Source organism: Caloenas nicobarica, chromosome 3, assembly GCF_036013445.1.
Source record: "Caloenas nicobarica isolate bCalNic1 chromosome 3, bCalNic1.hap1, whole genome shotgun sequence".
NCBI lineage: Eukaryota > Metazoa > Chordata > Aves > Columbiformes > Columbidae > Caloenas > Caloenas nicobarica.
The window spans coordinates 93982916-94006816 of record NC_088247.1 but is presented as its reverse complement, the minus strand read 5'-3'; the positions used below and the strand labels follow the sequence as shown (position 1 = coordinate 94006816).

The 23901-nt window shown below is 35.6% G+C and overlaps 1 protein-coding gene across 1 annotated transcript in view; it reads right to left on the bottom strand.

The window, feature by feature from the left end:
• Nucleotides 1-23901, bottom strand: part of LRPPRC (leucine rich pentatricopeptide repeat containing) — a 92562-nt gene that overhangs the window by 19538 nt on the left and 49123 nt on the right. The window contains exons 24-30 of the mRNA XM_065632123.1: nucleotides 22009-22133; nucleotides 21270-21376; nucleotides 8633-8701; nucleotides 8275-8365; nucleotides 5264-5406; nucleotides 5063-5150; nucleotides 350-473 (exon numbers count right to left, since the gene is read on the bottom strand). Of these exons, the coding sequence (XP_065488195.1) occupies nucleotides 350-473; nucleotides 5063-5150; nucleotides 5264-5406; nucleotides 8275-8365; nucleotides 8633-8701; nucleotides 21270-21376; nucleotides 22009-22133 (747 nt within the window). The remainder of the gene's footprint in view (nucleotides 1-349; nucleotides 474-5062; nucleotides 5151-5263; nucleotides 5407-8274; nucleotides 8366-8632; nucleotides 8702-21269; nucleotides 21377-22008; nucleotides 22134-23901) is intronic.

The window sequence follows — 23901 nt, the reverse complement described above, 5'->3', positions numbered from 1 at the left end:
GGGGAAGGCTCACGGGCAGCTAAGTGAAGGAATCTTGTCTGTTTGGATATTGCTCTAAAGAGGACAAGGCAGACTGCCAGAAGGGGAGACTTTCAGTTCTGATGCCAAGTACATTTGTTGACACTGTTAGCTGAAATGAGTTATTAGCAATACATACTGTCACTCTAGTATCTTTTTAATATCTGGCATATCACTCTACGAAATGCTGGTATATTTCTTACCATAACTCCTAATTACCAGTCACGATGACCTGTTTTCCCACAAGGACTTACCTGAAAATCATCCTGAAATTATTTAAAACCAGCCCCCACTAAACAATTAAAATTGTCGAAACACATAAAAGTCTTACATGTGTTTTACTTCGATGGCTTCTTCAAGACAATTCTGTGTTAACAACGCTTTTATAAGGATGCTGTAAGAACGATAATGAAACTCATTCTTTCCTTGCATTTTCAGGAAAACATTGTAGGCCTCTAAAAAAGAAAAAAAAAAAGCCAAAATGAAGTGTCATATAGCAATGATGTGGGTCATAGAAATACATCACCTGTTCATTGAAAAGGTCCTTTTAAAATCTATTTATCCTCTGCTTACACCTTTGAGCCCAAAGCTGTTGGCTACAGCTTGTTCAAAACTGCTTGTTTACAACAATAAACTGACATACACCTCCACAAAAGAAAAAGTTTGCTGCTGCTCTTTTTCTATATGTGGCTGTTGCTTAAATACCAACTCAGCTGGTTAGAAGGGGAAGACTCAGGATTTTTAAAGCAACACGTAATTCTGGGGTATATAGTTACAGTGTCTGGTGCATGATCACAACAGTGTTTTAACAAATAATATAGGAGGTGATTGCAATATGGGGAGATCAAATTATTTGGCTACGACAAGATTTATACAAAACATACAATTTACAAATATACAGATATTTAACAAGTAAACTACGCTGCATTTGTTTGACTGATTAACAGTTTTATTTCATGCATTCACAATAACTGTCAGTGTATGAAAGGATGTTACCAAAAAGGGGGAAAAAATGATAAGCACACTTTTCAGTCATTTATTTTTCTGAAACAAGATTATACAGCTATAAACATGCAGATAAAACTGCTATAAAGGCTGTAACATACTCTAGAAAGCTGTGTTAAGAACCACAAATGATCTTTACATCAAAACTGTGATTCCATGCTTCATTTAATGAGACACAAAACCCAATCCCTTAGCTAATTCAAATCATAGCCATAATAACCTTCAAAACTTTTCAGAAACACTTGGACTATCACTACAAATTTCACAGCCAAGTGTTAAGTATCTTTCTTATACTTTGAAAGCAAAGATGACGGCACCTCATTTGAATCTTATTGTCACAAGAAGCATCACACTAATAGCACTCACTACAGTGTGCTGAGGAATTTTAAGCTGGCATTCCCCAAACCAAAACTGTTGATGTGCCTTTTGGTTTGAGTCTTAAAGTTCTTCAACCAAAGACTATCCATAAAAACATCCTGAAATGCAGGCATAAAACTAACTATGCATAAAATATATTATTTACAACACACAAAGTCTTACACTGAGTCAATCATCAGAATTAACACTGCCATCTGTAATCTACTTTGGACACTTGGAGCTATATTAAATATACACACACACATATACATCTATATGAACAGAGAAAACAGATAAGTATATCACAGTAAAAATAAAATCCACATCTGAGTTTCATGTATACAAGAGACACGGAGAGACATGAGAGAGGTGGAGAGAGAATATGACTCATGTCTGACATCACAACAGTAATTGCATTGTCAACCAAAAGACCAATAAAACAACAGGATGACACAAGAAAGGTTTTGAAATCCTTCACCATGTTTAGCTACAGGTCTGAGGTTAAAGCTTGACCTGTTGCAATGTGCTGAACTCTCTTGCCTGCTCAGATGCTGAACACCAGTGCTCATAGCATGTTCACAATTAAATTCAGTGGGAAAGACATCTTTTTCTTCGGCTTTTCTGAAATCTGAGGTACCAGTAGACTAGCAATCACATTCAACAATAACAAAACCCCTTTCACTGATAATCTATTACAAGTGTAACTAATTATTTAATTAACAAAAAAGCAGCTGACTGGTGATAGCTTTGTTCTTTCTGCTCATGAAAGCCTGTTCAAATTCTATTTTTTAAAGCAAAAAAACTCCTTATGTTTGTAGACTCCTGCAAAAGCTCTGCTGTCTTTGGACTGACCTAGGATTTTGCCCTGTGTTTGAATGTTTTTCTCCACTGGTTGGCTACAGGAATGGACCTTGCCACCAGTGAATATGATGTCGAGCATATGTTACCATCAGTTATCACAGTCCACAAAATATAAGACCTCCTTCTACAAGGAAATATATTGAAATCTCTTTTGTAATGCCCAGTTCAATGAAGAACTAAAAATCTTTGTATTAGTTTTGTTTTCCTGTTGTAGGCTGTTTTGCTGTCAGTCTTCACCTCAGAATGATTATCCTATGCAGATTCTTTTCTATACTTTATTTTGCATCAGTGCAAGTAGCATGTTTGGAGACGAGCTAGATGAGTCTCAAATTGAGACATATGCCGGATCAGGTATTATCCGCTTATTACTTCTTCAGATGGCATCTAAAATTGTTAAAGTATATTAGCATTCAGAAAAGAAAGTTCTTAGTTTTAAAATCATACTGTTATATTAGCTATTTCAAGCAGAAAGATCTGTTATAAAAGTGACAATTTGCCAGGAAAGTCTCAGCTCTCAAGGCAATCAAATTTGCTTCAGTAATTGCCACTGTTTTGGCTATGTGTAACATGAACCCCTGGAGTAAAGTTCTCACACTGAGGAAGGAAGATAAAAATGAAAAAATGACTTTGCATAAATCAAGCACCTCACAGATTTTCAGAACACCCCCGTGTCAGAGTGGGTAAATTCATTAAATTAGTTACATAACTAGATTAAGGTAATCTTTTTCCCATCAAAAAGAGGATGTTGATAAAAAGTTATCTTCTGCCCTATTACATTCACATCAAAATTACATTATACTGTTACATTAAAGTGACGACTTAGTTTTTATAAGTCTTTTTAAGACAAAGATAAACTGTTTCCCAACAGGAGAGGAATTGTTTCCCAACATTTGCCTTTTTTTCCTTAATTCCCAATAGATCAAGACCACCTCCTTTCAAATACAACACCTTTAAATAAAAGAAACATGCAGGGACAATTTACTGATAAATTAAATATAAAATATCTTAATAGACTGTAAGCAGTTACATTTTTTATTTTTGTTTTAAACTAGTCTCTCTGCAAGGTCCAAGGCATATTTAGTTTTCTCCTGCTCTCCACTTGATAATTTATGATATCAGTGGGATAAGGCACTTTTCTAAGAATAATGTTATAAAATACATTCTATTAATTTTGCAGGTTTTTCAGTGAAAAATATTTCTGCATTTCTCATATTTTCTTTAGATTCCCAAAACTTCCCAGCACAAAGGATTTCCTGAACAGATTATGTCTGCCATAACACATATGATTCTTAAATTCATATACATGAGATTGGACTCCCTCTATGCAGAATATCAAGACTCCGCTGTAGATTTCTAATCAGTGCTCCTGCAACAGAATAACTCTGTAGGGTCATTTCACTAACGACGTAAGTTAACTGCGTGAACGACTGACAGATTCTTCTTTTAAAAACTCAAAGCTTAAAAATCAACCTGTAAAATACACTGATGACACTAAGAAAATAACTAGGCATCTTGTATTTACAAATCTTCCTCATTCAGCAGAATTAATTTTTTTAAACCTATTTAATTCTGTTTTCTAATCTGCTTTCAAGGGAGATATCCAGTTATTTGTCATAGTACAGGTGAAGAAAACTAGGATTTCCAGAGTATTCAAATGCTCTGCACCTTGGCAAAAACTAGAAATGGGCTGATTTCCTCCCCTCCTTGAAAGGCTCAGTAGTGCTGTGCGCTGCTTCGGGATGAGATGGGTACAAATGCATTTCCAATGACTTACACACAGACTGAGCCAACAGTACTACACTGACACTCCTCCTTTCCATATACAAAGGTAAATACCTATGTTTTAAGGTAATTCTGTTTTTATCTGAGGCAGGGAAGTTCTCACAGAAGAGTTATTAGTTTTTCACAGCAGAAGTGATCTGAAGTGATTTCTCAGTCAGGCCATTTTATTTGTGGAGTGGCACCCAGAGGCATAGGAGTTTTGGAAACCAAGCTGGGCAACTTTAATCTTAGTTGTAAAGAAACTGAAGAGACTATGCAACACATTGAATCCTCCCTTCCTATAGAAATAAACCGCCTTGCAACCTCAGCAAATAGGTAATAGACTAACAAATAAAAGCCAGATAGGAAGAGAGCAACTATTATCTCCATAATATAGTCCCACCTCATTTAATCTCATTTAGTTAACTTCTTTGCCAAATCTGTAGGTTAAATTAGGTACCTGAAGTACACTTGGAACCATCCCTGATCTCATTAAGACTTCAACAGCAGTGGCAAATAACAAAATCTCTGAACAACTTCTTTTAATAGGTAATTGCCTTCCCATAAACGTGTCACAGCTATTTCACTTGATATTAATCTTTCTTCTCACTACACTTCTCATGTCTCACACCATAAAACTTGTGACCAAACAGCTCAATTTTCCGAGAACCATAAAAGCAGTATTTTTGTAGCATCAATCCTGTACATAACTTTAGTTTCTGGTGTTTAATGGATACATTTGAAAGTCTAGAACACAGTGTTAACCCAACAGTAAAAAGTGAACTCCAGAGCAGCAATACTTTGGTAATTTTAAAACTGGTAACTTCCCCACAGACTGGCTTTCAAACATACATTTAAAAGTCAGCATTTCTAATGACACTTTAAATATTTTAGCATATCTCTCTCATATCAGTTTCTGAAGCAGAATATTGGCAGGTAACATGATCACGTACCCTTCCTAACATGCCAGCAAACCAGCAGCAAGCATCTGTTGCTCTGTAGTTATTCAAAATCTTAAAATTAATGCTGAAGGGGAAAAGAATAGTGGTTTTCGGTTTACCTTTTGCATTGTTTTTCTTGCAAAGCATTTTTATTTTTCTTTCTTCCACTTTAGAAGCACTTAAACTTCCGGTATCTTCATATCTAACCTTTAAAACAAACAAACTTATTTAAGTTACTGTAATGCTATCTGTTAACATTTTTCAATGGAAAGAAACCTATCCAAAAGTATTGTTAGCTAAGAAAGCTAAATTTCAATTACCTTCGGTACCTCAAATGGAACAACCTGACCATTTTTCTCAAGTATATCAGCCAGTAAGGTTAGTGTTTTCTCACGAGGAACAACATTTTCTTCTTGAATTTTAGTCCAAATAGCTTCAGCCTTTTTCCAGTCATCGTTGTTCTCTGAAACAATGGTCAAATCTTCAGACAGAAGTACATTTAGAGTATACATGCATATCTAAAGTGATTCAAGAGAAGGTATCTTTGGAAAATAGTTCTTCAATTAGTCATGTACTTCTGCTTCGTATGATCATCAATTTCAAAAGTTCTAAACTAGTTCTAATACACAGACGACCACCAGAAGATGCAAACAGGAAAAAACCGAAAAGGACTATGAATTTTCAAATGAAGGAGAAATCAACCCAAAAATATCACAGAAGTGTTTCTCCTAGTTCATCAGTTCTAATATTCTTGATTGTTAATCCTAAAAATAATTACAAAAAATTCTAAATTATTACAAAACATGGAACACTCTAAGGCAGGCTGTATAAATGTAGGAGTAGTTACATTTATACAGCCCTAAAATTACATTCGACCCTTTGAAGGCAACCGCGAGGCTGATGTGGCCCCCGGTGAAAATGAGTCTGACACGCCTGCTATAAGGTACCACTTCTAAGTTCCATCCTGAAATGAAATCCTCTGGTTATATTGCTGCTGAGTTAGAACATCTACATCCCAGAAGTTTACCACTTTCAAATCAAAGAAGTGTTCTAAGCCTTCAGGCTCTCTTTTCACTAAGAAAAAAAATGCATATCTGAAGATTGTAAAATACAAATTTTCTGAAAGAGAAAAAACTTAATAAATTGGTACCAAATTTACAGAATAATTCTACTGTTTACAACAAAAATAGCAATTTATATATGCATCACTGTACAAAACTGCAAACAAACAGAAAGCTGGACTTTGTGAAAGAAAACAGTTAATTACTATTTAACTACATAGAGCAGCTGGTTTCCTGTGTCTCCTAAGTCACTAGAATAGTATTGACTTCTAGTTGTAGGTCCTATTGGCAGGTACCTAACCCCAACATCCGCTAGCTGTAATCTCTCTGTTCCACAGTTTAATTCAGAATCACAGACATGAACGGATGCAAGGGAAGAAGGCAGAGTCAGAAGGTGGATGACAGAATGAATCGTTCACACGGCAATATCTCAGCCTGTAACAGCAGCCCTTCGGCTATTCTTCCACTGTTCAGTTAAGGAACTTCAGCTGTTCTGTAGCTCAGGCTCCACCGGACTAAGTCATAACACAAGGAAAAGGTGGAGCAGCCACCTGGAAGCAGCATGACACACTTGGATATTCTCTGGAATTGTTATAAAGTTGGTGTTTCAAAGCAGTATATACTGCTTTGCAAACAATATTGCAATGCAATTCTGGAATGTTACAGCGCAATGTTCTCTTCTGTCCAGGAGCAGCAATGGGTTTAGGAAAACACACTGATATATACCTGGGCAGGTTCAAGATCCAAGCCCACTTTCAACAAGGTTCTGCCATCACTTCAGCTTATTAGAAGCAGCAGCAAACTTGGTGACTACCCTAAGATCTAATAAAACAATTGGTTTTAAGGATGAAATACTGCATATAACATTTTAAAGCAGATTGTTATGCAGTTAGCAGAGTGGGACAGAGAATGTCTTAACACTTTTTCATGTGTTTATCCCTGTGTTTGACACTAATGTGGCCACATCTAGGGAACTGTGTCCAGTTTGGGGCTCCACAACTCTAAAAGAGGTGCTGACAACTAGAGCAAATTCAGCCATCAATAGAGACACGGGGCCAGAGGAGATGAAGTAAGAGCAGAAGTCAAAGAAGATGAGTTTTGAGCAGATCTGAACTTAGGGCTTAAGTCCACAATGACAACACTCTACCGTACTTGTGCATGTGGAAGCTTTGATAGATAATCTAAAATGGTGGAAAGCAGGTATACGCATGTTTTTTGTCTTCTATGGTGATGGACACCCACAAATGTTTTCCACTTCTTTGAATAGATGGAATTGGTTTTGTCTTTTGAAAGATGACTGAAGATTTTGCATGACAAAATTTGATAAATTGTATCTTAGATTCTCTTCCTAGCAGGCACACTGTCAGACTTAGTCACTGCAGAGGTGAACAGGATGAGTGCAGAAATAGGAAGGCTTCCTCCCTGTTCAGACAAGATTGCTTTTCAGGCCTACTTGATTTTTGATGGCGAACCAGTATGTGCAAAGCCAGAATTGGGCAAAGCTTTCTCAGGTTTTGAAGCTTTCTGAGGCTGTTCAGGAAATGAAAAGCAACAAAGTTCCCAAGGAGTCTCTGGTCATTTTTTCTGTGGAAGTACTTATTGCTTCTGCTCGTGGTAAGTGCAATGGGGAAGAAGCCTCTTTCACTACCATAGGAAAAGAAGGGGGTTTGAATAGTATTTTATTTAGCATTAAAACATCACTAGTTCTAGTCAACCAAAAATATACATGGGGAACAGCCTACAACTACTTCAAGCTCAAATGCAAGTTTTCCCATGACCAAACACATCAAATTGCTGTAATGGCTCATTAATATATACATACGCATTACCAAAGTACATAGCACTCACCGTAATGCTTTTTTAATGCCTCAATTTACTATTTAGTGCTCTAAACACAAAATGTTTTTTCTAGACTTTAAAAACTGTTCCAATTACAGAAGGCTCTAGATCTTTATCAGTTACGAAGATTATACCAAATGAGCAGATTTTCTTCTTGAAGCATATAAAAAAATCAAAGCAGAGTAAACTTTGAAATTAGGATACAAGACAATAGCATGGATTGGAAGACTTGTACTACAGAAGTTGTGTGGAAGTGTTGAGGTCTGCAGGTAAAAACAACCTGTAGTCTCTCTCCTGCAAGGTATCTCAGAAACGGTATCGAGGCTAATTGCATATCAGTATAAAACTCCTCTGTAATTCAGGGTTATTTCCTGTCTCCAACCACAAAAGAAAACAGGTTACAACATGAAAAAGATCACAAGCTCACTTACCACAGAGTTGAAGAAGGTAGTAGTACATCTCATCTCTATCACACTCAAATAGATTTTGAGTTAATTCTACCAAGTGTTCCAAAGCCTCCATCTTTTAAAAGAAAGAAGGAAGAACAGAGTTATATCTCAGCCAAACAATTATTTTTCTATATATGTGCACTTACATGCTGTGTGCATTCAGCTAAAATAATATTTCTATTTAAGTATACACCGGCATTTACACAGAGCATTAAGTTCACCTCATCAGCCTGTCACTCGGCCTTTCACAAACATAAAAATCATGCAATGAAATATTTCAAAACAATTTTTCTTGGAATAAAATGACAGTTACATAGAAGACATGATATGAGCCACATACCTGATTACCTGCTATACACCTTTTTGCAAACCACTGCAACCTTCCAGAGTGTGCTCTAAAGCCAGGAGTCTGTAAAATATTTCCAGAAGAAAAAAAACATTACTTCACATGGAACATTCTAAAGCAAAGTAAACATAATACATACGCTCATAATAAAAGCTCATAGTTCTTGTTTATTTTTTGAAACATGAACAAGACCACAAGCTCACAAATAATCAAGTTAGGCTGCATTTATGAGCGACTTAAAAATTGCAGGCATTTTATTCAAGACATTTTCCTTGTTGGTTGAACAATGCCAAGAGAGTTGATTGAAAATACATTTCAGATAAACTGAAATGTTAAATCATTTCTATCACCACAGTAATAGAGTATTATTGCCACTACCCATGGTAATCACTTGTATTACTCATGGTAAAGAATTATACCAAACGTTTCCAAACTGTCTACACAATGAAATGTTCGTCTTCAACATCACTGCAATGTCTTTGCAACTAGAAAACCACGCCTCTCAACCACACCACCACCATTTTGGTACCCCTTCTCTGCTAATATTAGCCATTTTCTTACAACTATTAATACCTAAAAATAATAGTATTTTTAGAGAGTGACTTCTCTTGCTCAGTACGAAAACCAGCTATTTACGAAGCAGTACCTGTTACAGCTGTAACTCACTGCCAATGCAGATGCCAGGGGTACTAACTGTGAGAGGCAATTCCTGCCCAGAACAGAACAAAGGCTTACCCTTAAGAGCATGTACATGGAAGAACTGATGTATGATGGTTAATATGCCATAGTTCTTCCTGTTATTAGTTTTCCCAGGTGCCTTACTTATTAATTTCCTTATTGTTTCAAATGGGCTACAGCTACAGAATACACATTCTCAAAAAGGTTTCCGTCCTTGGGAACTCCATCTGGTACATACTAACACATTGTGCCTTCTCAGCACCACAGACCATAATAAAAGTCTCTGTTCCTCCACTTAAAGAAATTCTTAAACATAGGAAAATTCAAAGTTCTTAAACGAACACATCACAGGCGTGCCAGTACTTGTGTGTGACATATCTAAAAAAAAGGATACAAAAAAACTGTGGGCAAAGCATCCATCATTTTCACCTCTTAACCTCCCCCACCTCCGCCAAAGTCCTTGAATTTGCTTTATACTCTCTTGTTTTAGCACCAGGATCGTTTACAGAGAGGACTCTGCTTTCATTTCAGGCGTCCAGATTCACATTACTAGAGCTCAAAGTGATTCCAAGGAAACGCCTGTTCATCCCTACAGAGAAACATGTGTTTTGACTCTTGAAGGCTTTTAGCTGTTCATAAGAACTTGCTACTTTTTAAACATGAAGTGCAGCTTCCAAAATTCAAACACCACTTTGCATAGAAGAGGTAGTTTGAACAAAAAGGTCTGAGAAATATTGAGTCTCAGTTCCAAACAGTGGAAACAATTACCATTGAAAAAGTCAATTTACCTTCTTTTTAACACAGAATTTCCTTTTCCTGTATTTTCCAAGTGCAGAATTATTACTATTACATCCTTCTGCAATAATTCATCACACACAAGAAAACCAGCATGCAGATCTTCAGTCAAGCCAGTTAAAATTTGCTAAATATGTGTGAAACAGTGTATGTTAGGTCATATAATCCCACCGATAAGCCAAACCATTTTATGCAATCATTGTAAGGTTGTTTTAAAAAAAGGATATTAACCCCACAGTTCTTCAACATGAACCATCTTCCCTATGCATTTAACTGTACTACAAAAGTAGTCTCAGATCAAGGAGTTACAGAAAAACAGGGGCTTCTCACGTATTCAAAAGTGGTATATATAAACACAGTTTTGCTTTCCAGGTACTTGCTTTTTTCCCAATTAGGTTTTTTCCCCAAAGTTATTTATGTTTACAGGTACCTGGTTCAGTGCTCTTTTAAGAGCTACCATGCAGTTTCACATAAAATATGCTGAAAACTAAGTCAAGAATTAACATCTTACACAACAGGCTCTTGAAAATGAAAAAGAAAAAAGTATGTTGCCTGCATTTGTAGCTAATCCTCTTTAGGACATGGTAAAATTCAAATGCTGAATTCACTTACAATTTCCAATATCATTGCTGATCTGAATGCCAATGAACACAACAGCTACAAAGCTATAAACTTTTTATAGTAAATCCTTTCCTGTTCAGAAATGATTGATGTGTCTGTCACTACAAGGACAGCTGAGTTATACAACAGATATCCTTGTGTTTCATTTTGAAATTGAGAAGTGTTTTCACATACTGCAGGTCTCAATCATCAAAAGAACATCTAGGTCAGATTAACTAAATCTCCAGGGCTTGCCTGATAGTCCATATATGTAGCTTATCCCTTACCATCTTAGGGAATTTTAAACATTGCATTTAGCAGGAAGCAGACTTTCTACAATACAGTACACTAAAATACAGAATAAAAAAATGCAAGCAATAAATAAAAAAGTGAAAATCTGTTACTCTAATTATTCTTCCAAATTCTCATATAGTATTTTATCTTGCTTGTTTCAATGGATTAAAAAAAAAAATCTATTTTTGAGTCTTAATGGTTTTTTTGTTTTTGTTTTTTTTTTTCCTGTTATCATTTATTATTTTTATAAGATATTTACTGCTTTAAAGAATGAAACAAATACTGTGAGTCTCAAGCAATTCATACAATGCATAAACTAAACATGGAGGTTTTCCAGCTTTTACATTCTCTTGGAATATAAAACCGTTGCACTGTACCAAACCAAAGGTTCATCCAGCTTGTTATCTTCTCCATAGCAGTGCCTATAAGAGAATATAGAGTGACAGAAAACCTGCAATACTCCCCCCACAGTGCTCTGTCACCCTTCAAGTACTTGAGGTTCAGTGGGTCACACTGTTCCTAGTAAGTGATTTCTCTCACATGAGCTTTTCTGGTTACCCCTGGAACCCTGTAAGATCTATCATTCCTAAGATCTTTCGGCAAAGGGTTGCCTCAACTTCCTTCTGCAGAAAACCACCAAAATATTACTACTTTATGTTTGTTTTCAGCCTAGCTTCTATTAGCTTCATTGGAAGACAATGCACAATTTATTTCTCTTTATCCTCTCCATCTCATGTTAATTTCATGAGTGGTATATATAATAATTCCCTGTTACACTGTTTCTTCTACAGACTAATCAGAACTCACCTACTTAGTCATATCTCCTATAGAAACCATTCTGTATTTTTGTTCACACATTTGCTACTATCTTTCTGAGGCTCAACATTCAACCCTCCACTAACTTACTCACTGATTCTATACCTTCACACACAGAAAGGAAAACTAACCAGAAGGGGAAAAAATATGCTGCATCTTTAGAAGAACTCTTGCCAAGCAGCACCCAAAAATCATGTGAATGCAACAGCCCTAAGAGACTGAAATTTGTTCATTTGTTCTCCTCTTTTCTAGAACCAGTCACTTCAGACAGGTGATTGAGGGGTCTGGTCACCAGAAAAATCTTTTCTATAGTAACATTTTTATTTGAACTAATTTTTAACTATTACAGCTGAAAGAAAACAGATTGTCTGGGAAAATATTGGCCTGCCAGAGACAAATATATTTGATTTTTTTTTTCAGATTTTTAGATAATGATATAAATATTCAAGTTTTGTTCACATTTGTGTTCTTTAACTGTTTCAGCTAATAGACAAATATTGGTTTTTAATTTAAAAAAAACCCCACCCTTTTTAAAAAAAAAAAGTTAAGTAATTTACATAGGACATACGGAAAGTATTTATTTCTCTCTACTTGCCTAAAGGGATCTTCTTCTCTTTAAACACAAAACTTACTGAGAGAAAAATGACAAAAACCAACATACAGACCAGAAACCCTGTGGTGTTACTCAAAAAGGACTTTCAGAAAACTAAGAGTTGAGAATGTCCCAAAACAGTATCACTTTTGCTATCGCTGGCTTAGGATGCATCGTTATTTAAAAGCCAGCAGAAGTGTTTTCCACTTGGCATACACATGACACGAGATGGATGACACTCTTGTTTCAACCTTCCAACACTGCTCTTCCACAAAGCACTACTGTGCACTGGTTGGCAAAATAATTGTTACCTATTCTGTAGAATTTATTCTAGCCTTCCATGGTGCAACTTCACTGTAAATAACACACCAGCTCTAACCAAGTTTAACTTTGCCCTCCTTAAGTGTTTTACGTTTTCTCCTAAATCCTTATATTTTCTTCTCAGGGAAACAGTTCTACTATAATCAGCAATCCAAACATACTGGAAAGAAACAGCAAAATTTTATAAATGCCATCCATGCAGCACTTCCTGATGGTATTTTTTGGACAGGTAGATCCATTCATTCCTCTCTTTGCAGCTGAAAAAGCCAGTAATAATAAGAGACAGCTAATGCTGCTAAAGGAAGAAGAATGTTTCATGATGAGTTATATCAACAGCCATAACAGACTTATGTTACCAATACCAGAACCAGTTACTGAGATTTAGATGCCAAAGCAATGTCTTGAAAGAAAATGCGTTTCTTCTCCAAACAGACAGCCTTGAACAGAGAGCTATAAGAACTGATGTATGTCATTTCTAACAGCTCTCTCTAACATAAGCATCAGTGAAAACAGAACATTTGATGGGAAGTTCTTAATTTAAAGACAGATTTTTCCCTGATTCCACAAAAATGTCTATGGCAATCTAACAAATTCCATGCAGCTTCAATGAAGCCTGGGATATTTTTGCATGGCAGCTTACTTGTACAGTTTTCTATGACATCAACACTGTATGCTATGCTTGAATCTTCCCTCATGTTAAAACTCTTGTCAAAAGTCCTCACTTCTACTAAAGAGTAGGTGTATTGCTTAGTCAGAAAGTTAAACGAATATGCAGATATAAAGTTTTTGTACCTTACGTGGCCATCTAAGTCTAGTTGATAGATGAGATGGTTAAAATTATCTTACACTTCTGTTATATTTTTGCCTCTTGTTAAAAACTCCTTCGCCTTCAAGTAGCAAAGCATTAGTTTTTAAAAAATACTGATAAAACATTTACATTAAGATTATTTTTTAAACAATCTTAAATGTGTTCATATGTATTAAACAAGTACACCATTTTGCTGTATTTCCTACATTATAATCTTTAGAGCATAACATAAGTAAACTACTATAAAGGGATGTAGAGGAAACGCAGAAGACTCTTTTGATTACTGGCTCCGAACACACCAACTTTTACGCAACAGTCCAGAAGTTTATAAAAGATGTAGCTCTAAAGACTGAGAAAACTAAAAATAATCCATGCGTCAAAAGTATCTTTCCTGTTGCAAACATATCAGCCATCTAATAAAAAATAGTACTTCTCTCTAGCTCAGCTTTTCTTTAAGTCATTGTCTGACCAGGATAACACCAGAGCTACGTCTGTATATGGCAGGCAGTGGAAGTAACACTTTTTCTACAAGTTCGTTCTCCACCTTGAAAGAAGTTTAGCTCTTGTGGATTTCAAAAATTGTTTCTTTGGTGATGGCACAGCAGGATATCCTCATCCCTTTATTCTTTCTAAACCAAATAAAACCTTGCAAACTGCTTGTAACTAAGATGGAATTTCTCTAAAAAATGAGTAAATGTTTTTGTTCTTTTTAAGCAATTTTGTCCAGAAATGTATATAACTGAACACACCCCAACACCCATAAATATTGATTTACTTAATGAGCAGTTCATCCAAAAGACCCAGACACTTGCCCAACCTTTTGGGCAAGCAATAACTGTATGAAATCTTGAACACAATAAATACGACTACTTTTCATGTTTGATAATGAGGGCAAGTACTTTAAAGCAGCATCAGAGTTTTGAAAATTATGAGTTGCTCCACTGCAAGCTAATGCCTTCAAAACCAACTCAATTACAGCGTACTTGATATTTTACTTGCACTATCTGATATTTAGTGAGAGACATAAAGGGACATACACATACAGATTTAGCCTCCTAACTCTCCTTTTGGGAGTGATTACAACTCAAGCTCATGGTCTCCTTTCTGCCTACACCTACCCACAGTAGCAACTAGCCTACTTCTACTGGGTTAATTTTTACATTAAAAGCAGCAGTTGTTCATCATAAGAAAATACAAAGCTTATAGTCTCCACCAGAAAAGTTTTTACTGTTGGCTTTGAGATTTTTTTGTCTGTTTTTTCCTTAAGTATGTATTTGCCTTGAAGCTTCTGTCAGTTACATAGTAGACTGACTCTACCAACAGGATTCTAATCTGTTGAGTAAATAGTAAAGGCTTGATTTTTTTCACTTAAAACAGGAATTTATGTTGCTTTATGTTAGGCAGACATTGAAAAAAAAAGTAAAGAAACTTGATTATTTTCCAAAAATACCAAAATAAAAATAGGAAAGAGCTTTACAACTTCAGTTTTACTCATGACAACTGAGACTGACTTATGTTTCAGTACTATTGGAATATCCTACATTTACAAGTAAGATTTCAAAGATAAATTATGCAGTAAAGTATTACTATAAAAAAAAAATCATTAGACAACAAGAGAGCTTCAAAACAATAATCATGCTGGAAAAAAGGCGACATCCAAAATATGCAAAAAACCTGCTCAAAACAAAATCTTCAAGGATGTTCTGGACTCAAAACAGAGCAAATATTTGCTCTTTGCACTGGAATGTGGGTTTATGTTGTATGACGAATGAAAAACATTATAAAACTTGGTAGTAGCTTCTCTCTAACACAAAGTCCCTGGAGCTAAGAAAGGATGCACAGGTCTTCCCATGATCCCATGTTCCAAACACATTACCCTCTCCCTTTCCAGAAGCAACTTGTTCAGCAGTCATCTCCTTTATCAAATTTGCTTATTTGAAGCATATTAATTTAGGTTCTTTTAAGAAAGCAGTATTGAAGAACTTCTAAATAAGGTGCACTGAACTAGTAAGCAACTGGGGATTTTTTATTAACCCGCATACAGACATGCACATATGCAGAGACACAAAACCGAACTTGACTAATGGCTGTATCACAGCCCAGTTTCATAAGGAGAAATAATACTTTTATTAGAATCATAGGACTCAATAGTAAAGCAAAAAATATAGTCTTTTATTGTAATTATAGGGCGGGCGTGCCTAAAAGCTCTTCATCCTTTCCCCTCCCTCTCAGTTGTATACAGTTACTCTATTAAAAGCCATTACACCCCCTACACACTACTCCTCAATCTCAGACCACCATTATCTAATACAAATTGCACTCAACAGTCACAAACATCTAAATTTGGTTCTAATCACCTCCATTCTTTTCTTAAAAGGACCAAAAATAAGTCCTTGTAGGTAGATTCAGACACTAGATATAACCCTCATTAAATTACACATTACGAAAAAATAAACTAAATCCTGCTGTCACAAATCAAGCATCTTCTCCCAATAGTTTATCTCCAGCAAGACTCAATTTTATGATGTAGACTCTTAGAAAAGCAATCTGGAAGAAAGAAGGTTGTAATCTCTCAATATCAAGTAGAAATATTGTCACTGTTTTTATGGTAGATTAAATCCAATGGCAACTGGTATCTTGAGGTCTGCTGACAGTGGATGTCACGATTCTTTGCTTAATTCTATTTACCTTCCGAATTAACGTGACATCTGTTGATAGATATATTCCTGAACACTAAACTTGCCCAAAACAGTTCTTTTGTCAGGTCTTGAATTTCAGCAGCAAATGCCTTTTCTTGCATTTATTCACACTGAATACATTTCATTAAAATATTTCACAACCATTTGTCTCTCAATTCTTCACATAAATGTCTTGAGATACGCAACATATGGCATGATATATTTATTAAATATAAATTATATGCTTAGTATGAGAGAAGATGAGGAAAAGTATCACAATTAAAATCTAGTTAAAAGAATTCTGAAGCCACGCATCATGTATTGCCATTTTCAAGGGAAGTTCCTCTTGTGGTAGCAAACTCATACAGTTTGGCCTTCTACCAAAAAATTTTGCAATACAGTTTTGAGATCTTTCTCTATATCCCAAATACAGTAATCTCCTCTTAGCCTCCATTTCCAGTAAAACTACAGGGTAGAAACATGAGCTTTTACTCTTTCATTGTAGGAACAATTTTAATTTAATAGCTGATGTGATTTGATCCAGAGAGATTTCAAGAAGTGTCTGTCAAACAACAAAAAACAGTTGAACATCTCTACCAACTCCTAGTTCCCATCAGAGGAGTCCATAAGCTACTGACTAAAAATGCCAGTGACCTTTTACAGAAGTATTTTGCTGTCCAATGACATATAGTGTAAGCTGTAATTATTTTATCAATACAGTGCAGAAATGGATTTAACACCAGTTTAAAGCCTTGCATACTTTAGCCATAGGTCTAAAGTGTTAATTTCTACTTAATGAAAGCACGGTTTACAGTTTTGCTAAGCAGATTTATAGAATGGCTTGCTTGGACCTCTGCTGCAGGACTGTTACAGTACTTAATGACAAATGAATCTTGTGACTCTACCAGAAAGAGCCAAGTGTGGACATGAGCTTAAAGACACCCAGATTCAGAGAGTATTTTGATAACTGCTTTCAGCACGAATAATAAATGAAGGAAAAGGGAGAGTCTAGAAATATTCAATCATCATGCAGGTAAAACAGCTGCGAGTATGAGATCTCAGTGCAAAATTCAGAGATGACCAAATAATTAAAACTGGACCTAAATGACAGACAACAACCAAATTCGAACTTCTTTAGGTAGTGAAATCTTTAAACCTCCATGCAGCATGCAAATAAAAATGACAGAATAACAGGTGAAGGGGGAAGGAAGTAGGTTCCTCCAAGGTGGTGTAACATTCTGTTTTTCATTCCCACTCTCCTGGATGACCTTCATTTCCATTCAGCTGTCGACCATCAGCTTGATCAGGTTAATAAAGTGGCAGTCAGCAACTGAGTAGACATAAGGGAATTCCAATTGTCCAGTTCTGACAACAGGTAAGAAGCTGTGGATTGGAGGGATTTGGGCACTAGGCTCTAGAAAATTCTTCCATTTATATACCAGATTTAAAAGCATACTAGCCCAAGCAACTCTTCCAGACTCTCCAATCTACTACCTGGAGCAACACATATGAAGAACTACATAAGATCTCTCTCCAGGAGAAAATCTGATTAGATATTTTCAAAATAAGGCAACATTTTAGAAGATAGGTAAAAGAAACATTTTTCTAGAAGGTACTTTTTCCCCTAATCCTATTTATTGAAAATTCATCTCTCTTTTAACCTACATTAGTCCTAATGCAGTTTAATTTAAGTAAAAATGTAGTCACTTAATTTTCTTTTTTATGAAAAACGAAATTGAAGGAAAAAAGGCAATTAAACTGCCTTTTCAAGTAAGGGGAAAAATCCTAAGGAACCAGAGCTACATTTGATGACGGAAGTCAAGTTGTGCCACTCCAAGGGAAAGCAAGCTAGTATGTGACCTTAAAGTAAGGGGTGAGAAGAGAGATGTGCCAACTCTGCTTTGACATGATCACCTTTGAAGGACTCAAGACAAAAGTGAACTTATCAGTTGAGGTGCAATTAAGAACTGAAGACTAAAACACACTTTTATGTACTACAGCATCCAATAAGCAGAACTTGTTCCCAGTGGAAAGCAAAGGAGCATCTACTAGCATAACTTCAAGGGCTCAGGAATCTCCAGGCACAGCTACAATGAAATAGACTTATTTTACAGGGCAGCCAAGGCTACCTCATTTAGAGGTATTGTCTCCGAGAGAGGCTTTCTTCTCTAGCTACCTGCCACAGAACAAACGCAAACAGTTTCAAAAGCTTCACAAAGCAGCCTAGCAACACTGCAAACTGTTACCTTATCAACCCAACGCTGTGAGGCGTTGGAACTTAGCTGCATTTCCCCCCACAAACTTCACAATTACAGCTTCTCTTCTACTTATCATTGTTTCAAGAGAGACTCACACCACCAAATGCTTCAGTTTACTTGTTCTGGTATCCATCAGGTGCATTCTTTGCCTCATCTCTTTTCTATTCACCTTTCATTGTGTTCTATACTCTCATTTTCTGCTTAGTCTTGCTGTCCTTCCAGCAAGCAGATGAGCCCCAGAGCTTTCGGCTTCCTCACTATGACAACATCCCACAACACGAACTTACATATATATGCATGGACAACATATTTGTGACCAGATAATGGACATACACAACTCTGACCTAATTTTTATAATCTCACTTAAATCTTACCCTTCTTCCTTTCCCACTGTTGTCATCCAGTTGTATTTTACCAATAACTAAGATTTAAGAGTTATTTTCTTATTGCTGGGGCTTTCATTTGCAAGTTTTTCAAAGCAGTATTTGTCACTAAGTTTCACGTAAGCATCTAGTGTACCTCAGATTTCTACAAATAGCCAGAGCCAGCATAGACAGAGGTCTCCAACGAGTGAAGCCCCTTTTAAACAGCCATATCCTCCATGGTCTTCATTTCCCTAGTTCCTAAGGACATTTTTTTCCAGCTTCATTACTACCCTTTTAGATACTCTTTATTAACTCCGTAGACACTTTTAAAAACAAATTATATCAGTAAAATCAATTGACCACCATAATCAGCAATACATGATAAAAGCATATGCTGAAAGGTAATCTATGTCTAATATGCAACTGCATCTAAAATGAGAAGGTGGCACCAACTGGTCACCTTTACTGAATATTATTTCACAAGAAAGGAAAAGATGAAAAACAATCTCAGATGACAAATAGGTAATTTAGTTTCAAAAGCCGCTGGCCTACAGAAAAGGATGCACATACACCTTGTGCTCCATCTTCCACACTATATTTGTTAAGGCTTTGACTTCCCAACAAACAGAAAAAGCAAATAGTAACTTGTTCATGGTTTTAAACAAGTAAAGCTATTTTCTTCTTCAGAAAAATGCCAATTTTAGGATTTTTTTTTTCTCCTCCTTGTGGCAAAAATTTCTTTGAAAAATACTTAACATATTGTTACATAATAAAAGCATACTTAAAATATAACGCACCATATAATAATTGATTTTGTGTCACTTTATCCACTGGTAAAATACATACATACTATTCCTAGCTAAATTCCTATACACCTAAAAATTCTGCAATTTAAAACCAGCACAGATATCTCAACAGCATAGACAAAACTGTAAAACATATTTCATGCAAGTTTGGTAAGGGCAGGAAAATCTACTTTACATGGTATAAAAAGCCAGGAAAACCAGTCTCCAGCTATCACATGTTCAGATTTATGCTGAAGTGTCTGTGGTTACTAATAATTTATGATCAATCACCAAATACCGAGTATTTGCAGAGATAATTTGGAACCTATTAAGAAAATGACAAAAGTTTCAAAGCCCCAACAATTTAATAATTTGCTTACTATCCTGCTCATGACTGCTGAACTGTAGCCATCAATATAAGTTTTGTGAAATTGAATGCCAGTATCAAAGAAACAGCTGCTAAATCACACCAAGTACCAGTTTTATTCGTTCAGCTTTAATTATACTTCCAATTACTCAGAATTCATCCTTTTCTCTCCTGTATGCTTTAATCCCTACAAAAGAACTTAACTGCTCAGTGTCATCTTCTGTCAGATACTGATATTTCTATTCTTCTGTACTCTAAGACTTGGAGCCGCAAAAGCCCTCTGAGAACAAAAATACCAATGCTTCAACACTGTGCTTAGCGATTTCCACACAGCCTGCAGCAGGACAGTATTGTTCCACCACAGACAAACAAGCAGATCTTCAGTTAAGACTTTTTAAATGCAAGAATTCTATTAGATGATTGAAGTGACGATAACTGGTATTTCAGATATGCTAGTGGGAATTAGGAAAAAAGCATACTTTGTCTCAGGATGGAAAAAACCACAAAAAATTAGGTTACAGAGTTGTGTAGACATAGAACACAAAAATGATGAAGATAAAGTATTACTTTTTCTGCAAGACACCCCCTCCACACATTAACCAGAAAACTTATGCAGCATTTTAAAAACATACAACTGTGTTAAGAAGAAAAATAATCACAATCTGGGCAGACTCTGCAGCTGCCCCTTTGACTTATCAATTTCAGTAAGCACAATTTCAATCAAGTCTAGATAAAATATACTAATCCTAAATAGACCAAGTTTGTCACCTACCACTTCCTATAAGCTGCTTACTATCCTGAAAAAGAGAGAGAGAGAAGAAATGCTAAATTAAATGCCAAACAGTAGCAGACAGCGCTTGTTTGGCTGATTAACTTGTAGACAAGCATTACAAATAAATCTGAGCATGGTCTGCAGCAAATTAAATTCCAGTGCTTTTAAGAACAAAGAATTCCTTCGGAAAGAGGATTAGCAACTTTACACCCAGGAATGCCAGTTTAATTTAATTGTTCCACAATCCGATATTTATTATGCAAATATCATTTTGATATATAACAGCAAATTTGAAAAAGTGAGGAAACAATTTCAACATACAAGACTGTCTCTCTTCTGAACTGTAATTATACAAAATAAAGCTGGTCGAGGTTTTTATTATTGGGATTGAATTCTATTAACATGAATCAGAACAAGTCTAATTAAAGGTTAGAAACTTTAAATGTTTCTAATTAAGAGCCTAAATAGCTGCATGATTAGAGTACTACAGTTAAAATCCCACCTCAATGACCTTCCTGGCCTCTTTGTATTTTCCTGTTTGCAATAAGGCGAAGAAGAGATCATAAAGAGCCATCATGTCACCATATTCTCTGCTTATAAAGTCTGAAACTAAAGAGAGAATAAAACTCATTAATTTACTAAAAATATTGAAGCATTTTAATATGTACATCGGATATTCTTAATACTAGTATTTTCCAAGCATCGCAAAATTCCAAGAACAGGCTATAGGGAAATAAATTTTCAAACACGCAGAGTAATTACAACATATTACACCATTTGTTGTAGATTTGCAGTTGAGCATATTTTTAATGTTTTTGTATTTACCTGCACTATATTTTGAATTACATTCAACAAAATAGACTATATATTGGCATTCTCTACTTGTAGAGAGTGAGAATATAGGATTTATTAACTGCACAACTATTTGAAACACACATGTTGTTTTACTATTGTGTTGTGTTACTATTAAGTTTTTTCTTAATAGTAATATACGTAGATAGAACAAGTACCAGCATTAATCTTTGAGAGCTTGATGATACACTATCTTCTGCATTTAAAATTAATATCAATTTTCAATCTGAAGAACCCAGGCATCATTTAATTGCTTTAAAGTTATACATATAAACACACAAAATTTCTTTTTCTTTCATTTGAAAGAAATGAAATAAGAACCACGGAAGAAGAGACTCCAGGAAACACTCCATATATAACCAGACAACATCTGACTACGTGCAACTAACCCTTTTGCAGAAGATCAGCGTCTCCTTTTTCTATCAGTCTACAGTAGATGTTATGAAGCTGAAGAATTTTACCATACTTCTTATAACAGTTGATTAAAGCTTCCAGGGCTGCAGGCATGTCATCCCTTGTGGTATGAAACAAAACAAGAATAAAACCAATCAAATATTCCAAGCAGGAGTGGTGCATGCTGAATCCATTTTAGTCTTGAAAGTTTTAAGGAAAATTCATTCAGTAGTCTATAATCCAAGAGTGTTGGGGTTTCTTTTCCCCAATATGCTACAGTTATTTTTAAATAACAGGTAAAGTTCTCCTACAAACAAATACCATGTACGCTTGAGAGACACAGAAATGAAAACATAATTACAGATTTATGCTTAAACCTCTTGGCTGTATAATTTTTGATTGCATGACCATTGTTCACTACAAATTAACCAAAGGTGTGAACACTCTTCATCATTGGACACAATTTTAAAGTAAAATTCTTAAGTTCTGTGACATATTATTGTGACAAAACCCCAATCCTACGGAAATTTCCGTTTGCATTTTAGAGTTTTATTTTCCTTGTTAATAAGCAATTGCACATTATATTACACACAATTGCACATTATATTACACAAAGTAAATGCACATTACCTCCAAATGTGTCTGTTTAGACATTTTCAATTTTTAAGCTCTTTAAGATTTTTCCACAGCATTTTTATTTCAGTATAGATCTCCAGAGTTAACTAGGTTATCCACAGCTCTTTAGATCGCTTTATGCTTGTTTTACACCTTAACGGACTAGCTACAAATCATCTGTTGGTTTCCATTTTGTCAAAATTGCCAGGCTAGTGTTTTTCCATTCTATATAAAGGCCAGAATCCAATGTATATTTTCAGGAGTAAAAATATGATTTTTACAATTAATTCAACAATATATTAGGGTACCAAAATGTATTTTATGCTGGCTATCATGTCACACAGAGCCATGGCACTAGCATATAATTCATGGTACCAGTAAATTAGTGCACAAGATGCTGACTTCCTTAACTGCACTTATTCAGGAGCCTTGGAGCAGTAAGTAGCAGTAACAAGTACAATATTTCCACTGTCGTTATCCCAGTCCTTTGCTGACTTTTTTATTTGCATATACAGCATATACACCTTCAAGAAGTAGTTAAAATGCAAAACTGGAAAGTCAAAAACAATCAAACAAAATATAAATTAACATTCTACATTGTGCAACTAACAAAACTAAATCATCTGCTGCAGACCCCTTTTCAAAGGATTACAAACCCAATCTGAAAAAACATAACACCACAAAACAAAACCAACCAACCAGAACCCCAAACAAACAAAACAAAACAACCAAAAAAACCCCACCACCACAAAACACAAACCCACAAACACACACCAAAAAAATCTCCAAAAAACAAAGACCAAAAAACCTCACCAGAAAACCAAACCAAACACCCCACAAACAACCCCACCAAAATCAAACCAAAACCAACAGAGGACAACTACTGAACCACTGGTAAAAAAATATTCTTCGAAGGGGAAGGCTTAAACTGAAGTTGAAACAAACTAAGATGACATGCACAAAATACAGTAAGTAGCCAAACCATCAAGAAGGCTGAATTTTAGATTTCAAAAGACTTTTCAAATAAAGGGTGATAGAAGTAGGCAAGTGAGGAAAACCAAAAAAAATCCCCCCAAAAAACCCCAAAACAAAACCAAACCACCACACACAACATCCCAGTCCCCAGTTATCAGCAGCAGCTGAAGGCCATAATAAAACTGATGTGAAATAATCATTTTGCATTCCTGAAACAACTTCGTTATTGATCGACTGAACCTTAGCAAACTAAGATATTACTGTTAAAACAAGCCGAATTCAGATGTCCTCTCCTCACA